The sequence below is a fragment of the Morchella sextelata genome (assembly GCF_020137385.1).
Source record: "Morchella sextelata strain SCLS chromosome Unknown scls_4, whole genome shotgun sequence".
Taxonomy (NCBI): domain Eukaryota; kingdom Fungi; phylum Ascomycota; class Pezizomycetes; order Pezizales; family Morchellaceae; genus Morchella; species Morchella sextelata.
This window is the reverse complement of record NW_025408619.1, coordinates 1,207,969-1,213,276: the sequence shown is the minus strand read 5'-3', so window position 1 is coordinate 1,213,276 and position 5,308 is coordinate 1,207,969. Positions and strand designations below refer to the sequence as shown.

General features: G+C 51.4%; 2 protein-coding genes across 2 annotated transcripts; one reads left to right on the top strand and one right to left on the bottom strand.

Annotated features, from left to right (window-relative positions):
- Positions 1-705, top strand: H6S33_010231 (uncharacterized protein; the record flags this gene model as incomplete). Its single annotated transcript, XM_044841594.1, has 2 exons — positions 1-37; positions 119-705. The coding sequence occupies 2 exons, from the start codon at positions 1-3 to the stop codon at positions 703-705; spliced, it is 624 nt and encodes a 207-aa protein (XP_044697374.1).
- Positions 706-1,470: 765 nt separating this feature from the next.
- Positions 1,471-4,995, bottom strand: H6S33_010230 (uncharacterized protein; the record flags this gene model as incomplete). The annotated part of the gene is made up of 9 exons (XM_044841593.1): positions 1,471-2,033; positions 2,097-2,903; positions 3,073-3,133; positions 3,206-3,234; positions 3,317-3,327; positions 3,596-3,625; positions 3,797-3,814; positions 4,434-4,556; positions 4,961-4,995. 9 exons carry the CDS (start codon positions 4,993-4,995, stop codon positions 1,471-1,473), a joined length of 1,677 nt encoding a protein of 558 aa, XP_044697373.1.
- Between the last annotated feature and the right edge of the window lie 313 nt (positions 4,996-5,308).

Sequence of the window (5,308 nt, the reverse complement as noted above, 5' to 3'; positions counted from 1 at the left end):
ATGTCACTAATCTCCGCCTCCCACGACTCTCTCCCCTGTAAGCCACCCCTCAATCCCCTTCCCCTTCCCCTTCCCCATCCCCACCCCCAATCCCACATCCACTAACACACACACCCAGACATCGAACCCACCCCCACCGCCCCCGAACTCTCCCAAATCACCGCTCTCATAACGCGCGAGCTCCCCAGCACCCGCCTCACCACCCCACACCCCCTCCTCCCGCCTCTCGACGACGCCACCTTTAGCCCAGCCATCACGCAAGAGCTCGCCCGCGTCGCCGCCGGCGAGCCACTGACGGGCGGTATCGACCTCACCCGGTACGAGCCCACCGCGCCCGCCGAGGGGGCCCCCGCGGCCGACTACGAGAGCGCGCTCGCGTCCGCGTACGCGTCCGGCGAGCACCTCAAGACGCGGCTCACGAACCTGACGCTGCTGAACGAGTTTGGCAAGAACGCGTGGCTTGTGCACAATTCGCAGCTCGAGCAGATCCTGACGGGGCTCGAGGAGGAGCTGATGGTGCTGAAGACGGAGTGCGAGGTTGTAAACAAGGAGCGCAAGGGGCTGCAGAAGGATGTTGAGGTTGAGCTGAAGACGCTCGAGGAGCGGTGGCGGAGGGGGATTGGGAGGGTGCTGGAGGTGGAGGTGGCGGCGGAGAAGGTGAGGATGGAGATATTGGAGAGGAGGAGGCAGGGGACGGCGGTGTAGGGCGGGTGGGTGGATTGAGGGTGTAAGTTGTTTTTTTTCTTTTCTTTTTTTACGTTTTTTTTTTTTTTTTTAGAGCTCCGGGCTGGAATACCTTTTTTTTTTCTTCTTCTTTTCTCTTTGTATTACTACAGTGCATAGTTGGTTTTCTGCAATTTATGTACTACGATCATTTCCGTGAGGCTTTAGACATTCGGTCTCAACTTCCAGACAAAACAGAAAACATGACTGAAAACGAGAGAGACAAAAAATAGAATCAAGTGGGCAGACGGCTCAATTTTGCACGGCAAGCATCATCAAAATAAGAATAAACTCCCTTGAAAGCGAGCGCCAGCCCCTCCCCCCCAAACTACTTGCTTGTAGAGCGGGACATGATAAACTCGCCCAATGCCTCATCCACACTATCCCATTCATTCCACCTCTATCTTAAAGACTGACCAGGAAAGAAAAGGAAATAAAGATACTAGAAGAAAAGAAGCCCCCGCCACTTTGTTCCCCTCCCTCCAATAGAAACTTTTGTGCCTCGTGCAACTCACCTGTCCATTGATACGTGCGCGGGTACCCATTTCAAGGTCAGGGGAGAAAAGTAAGGTGGGAAATGAGCAAAAAGGCAGTTACACCGAAACAAGAACAGAAAACAGGAACACCAAACAACCTCTAGCTACTCATGCAGTAGCTAATGACCAACACCCGCGCATTGAAGCAACCCGCCCTGTAAACACCGTAACGACCCGAGCAGTAGTAAGGAAATTTGGCATCCATCCTCCACTACACCTCTACTGCTCTACCTCTACCAGCCGCCTCCCCAAAAACATCCAATCCACCATCGAAGCCTCCCGGAGATCCGGGGCTGCCAGCTTCAGCTAGCGGATCCACGCCTTCGGCCAGCCTGGGGTCGTTCCTCCGCATGATTTCCGTCACAGGCCCCAACAATCGCTGGAAACCATCCTTACCCAACGTTGCCAACTTCATCTTTGTGATCGCCCTCACGCTGGCTGCACGTGGCGCATCGTTCAACAACGCCAACTCGCCGAAATAGTCGCCTTTCCCAAGCTTGTTAACAGCCTCTTGAAGACCATTTTTGACCACTTCTGCCTCTCCCGATTCGATGAGGTAGAAGTTATCACCAGGATCACCCTGTCTGATGATGGTCTCCCCGGCTTGGAAGGTCACACTCTCCAGTGCATCCGCAATCTTTGACCGTTCATAGGGGAGGAGAGAAGATAGAAGAGCAACCTCTTCAAGGAATGCTTCATACATTCTCCGTTTCTTGAACGTATTCTCCATCAAGATACGACGGAAGGTGACACGGTCGAGAGCCCACAGGACAGCTTGACTGGTTGTTGATATAATAGTAGCAGCACGAGGGGCATTGTACATCAGGGCCAGCTCACCAAACGAGCCTCCAGGGCCGATCTCGTTGACTTTCTGGCCCATTCCATCTGTGCCTGGTAGCATGCTGCCGGCAGGGTTTACATGGATATCAAACGAGCCGCGCTCAACCACATAAAAGTAGTCACCGACATCGCCTTGGGTAATGACTCTAGTACCCTTTCCAGGGATCGGTTTCTCCATGAGAGCTGAAAGCACTTGGGAGCTTTGGTCGTCGTCGAGATGCATGAACAAGAAGTTCCCTGAGACAGCCACTTTGAGACGCTCAAGTTGCTCAGCGGTTTTCGGGTATACTGGGGGCGTCCATTCTTCCGTTGAAGAAGATGGGATGAGAGATTCGGCAGAGACAGAAGTCCGTCGACCCATGTTGTAATTTGATGGAAAATCACCACCCGTGGAAGAGTTCATGAAGCTTGAATTGGGGTGCAGGTGGTTGTTGGCTGGGGGACCATGTGGGGGTTGGTCGTTACCAAAACCAAACCTCGCGCGTGGCGAAAATAGCGACTGTCCCTGACCCGGGGATGACGACAGCATTCCAAGGTTCGATGGGTCGGGATTTACTAAGGGATTTGGCCGGAAGCTTGGCGTGGTCGGGCTTTGGCCTACATCTTCATCCTCCTCCGTAATGGTGGTTGAAAAAGGGTTGTGAGAGAACGGGCTCTCACGACCGCCATCTACAGCAAGGCCTAGTCCAGGTCCTGGGAAAAGGCTTTCTCCTCCAGTGTATGCTGTTGTGGTTGACATCCCACCAAATGGATTTGAAGAGGAAAAGCCCTGACGAGAAGAAATCAGAAACTCGGCCCGCTGAGCTTCAAGGCGGCGATTGAAAAAGTTAGCGCAGAACTGGAGAACATCTGTAGGGTTTTCTCTGCTAATTTCGCGGTTGAGGGCGTCGAGTGCGTCGGTGTATGCGGCTGGGAGGGACATGCCTCCTACTTTTCTTGAAGGAGACGGTGGGAGTGTAGGGTGTTAACGAACTATATTGGATTCCTCCGGAGGGTGAAGTTGAGGAAGTGCTTGTTGGGTCGCAGCGAGTAAACTACAGATTGAAGGGAAATTAGACGTTGTTCTTCTAAATAATTATTTCAGCTAGAGCAAAGAGTCATCATACACACAGGTAGTTATATGGGAGAGAATCTGCTAGAGAGTGTCTCACATGGTCAGTCAAACTTGACACAAACAACAAGCCTGCCGGAAGACAATCAAGCGAACGGCAACTCACCAGATTCACAGCTAAAAGATTGACAAGTCAAAGTGATAGAAACGATAAATAAAAATTCTATTTGCCTTCGATGGTCGATCACTAAAATGAGGCTGCTGGATGGCTGACTGGCTCTTCTTGACTGTGGTGCTGTTGCCTCGCAATGGCTGACCCTGGTCTGTCCGCTCCCTTTGTTCTCAACTCAACTAAATGACGGTGCCTGCAGGAAGCCGCCTGAAACCAGAGAAATGCCAACAGGAACTTTTTCTATTGTTTCTAGAGCTGATGATAAACACGGACTCGCTTTGGGGCTTGGAAAACAGCCGGGTTCTTTTTAACAGTCATCAGCTTACTTCCTCCAGTCATGATCATGATTCGTTCATAGCAAGAAGAAGCAATGTTACGCAACTCTTCTAGCAGGTGGTAATAATGGGATGATAGGTAGTGGGATGAGGAGGAGCAGCGGTAGCAGTAGCAGCAGAACATCTAAGAGAAACCTACAGAAAGCGATTATGGATGCTAATTTACAATAAAGCAATCCAAGCCAGCTCCGTGTAGAACGAGTAAACCGAAAGACGTGTTTCCGAGCAACCTGCCTGAACTGCCGACCGCACGCGATAAAAGAGCAAACAAACGCACGTTTTGTTAATCTCTTTCCTTCTAATTTTCTGCTTGCTCTATCTCAGAGGAAAGTGACGATGGTGATGATACAGAATGATTTGGGGGGGGGGGGGTATGGGAAGAGCAACGAATAAATCGATGAGGAAAGGCAGCTGGGAGGGGGGGGGGGCGTGTGTGTGGGAGGGAGATGGGACGATAGACGTTGAGACGGATAGGTGAATTGTGTGAATGTATGAATGAATGTATGAATGTAAGGGAGGGGGAAGAAGGAACAGGCGTGGGGAAAAAGAACCAGGGCAGCACTAGCAGTAGTAGCAGTAGTAGCAGGCGTGGATAACTGAGTGGATTACTTTGGGAGACCTGAGCGGAGAGATGAATGGCGGGGGAGGGACGAGACCGACCAGAAGCACGATCCTACCCTACTCTGTATGGTAGCTGCGGGTGGTGGGGATTGGGAAATGACGAGGGAGGGCTCGAGCGGGCGTCAAGGGCGATTGGCGAGGGCACGGGCTAAGACAAGGAGTGCTGCAATGAACGCAAAGCAGCAGCAGCAGCAGCACCACAGCGAGCCAGGGCAAGACGGACGGAGACGAGAACGTCGAAGCCGAAGGCGAGGAAGAAATCAAATCTTCCATCGCATCTAGAAATGAAAATGGAACATCGGAAAACGGAATAACTTGCTCTGAAACGTTCCACAAACATTTTACATCTGCTTCTTCCCTGTCTTAAATTCTCCAACCAACAGGTACATATCCATCATACCCACATGTACTCTACTCTAGAGTACGCATCAGGTAGAGTACAACCGATAACTTTAAACTGTATCTAAGGTTGACCCCTCCCGATATCGATACGAAGAAAGACCCGCTGCTGGTTTGTGAAAGGTGGTGGTTGGTGGTACATACTGGAGGTGGCCTAGGCAGGGCACGTTCCATCCATCCACCACAGCCGTTCCTGGAAGCGCCGCCCCATCCATGGGGCCTTGCCTGTCTTGTCTGCACAAGCATCGGATGGCTGACTGACTGACGGTGTGAACAGACCAACCGAGCACGCACCGAAAGCAATCCGGTTTTCGGCATTTTTACTAGAGATGTGGGGTGGGGTTCCTGCGGAAACAAACACTGAGACAACGCAGCAATGAGGGTAATCTGCATAACCAAACCTGCAGGTTTTCGTGCAGAGAACAGCAGCGAACAATTCCAGAAGTCCTTCGCCAAAATCGCTCAAAGGGGGAGGAGCAGCGCAAGATATGATGGCTTCATCGCGCATGGTACACACCTCGGAAAAAGTTGTTGCTTGCGAATTTGCACTTTGTGGGTGTAACAAACGATACTTTCTTAGTGTTTTTTTTTTCTATTTACGACATACATGACATGAAACGCTCTCGACCAT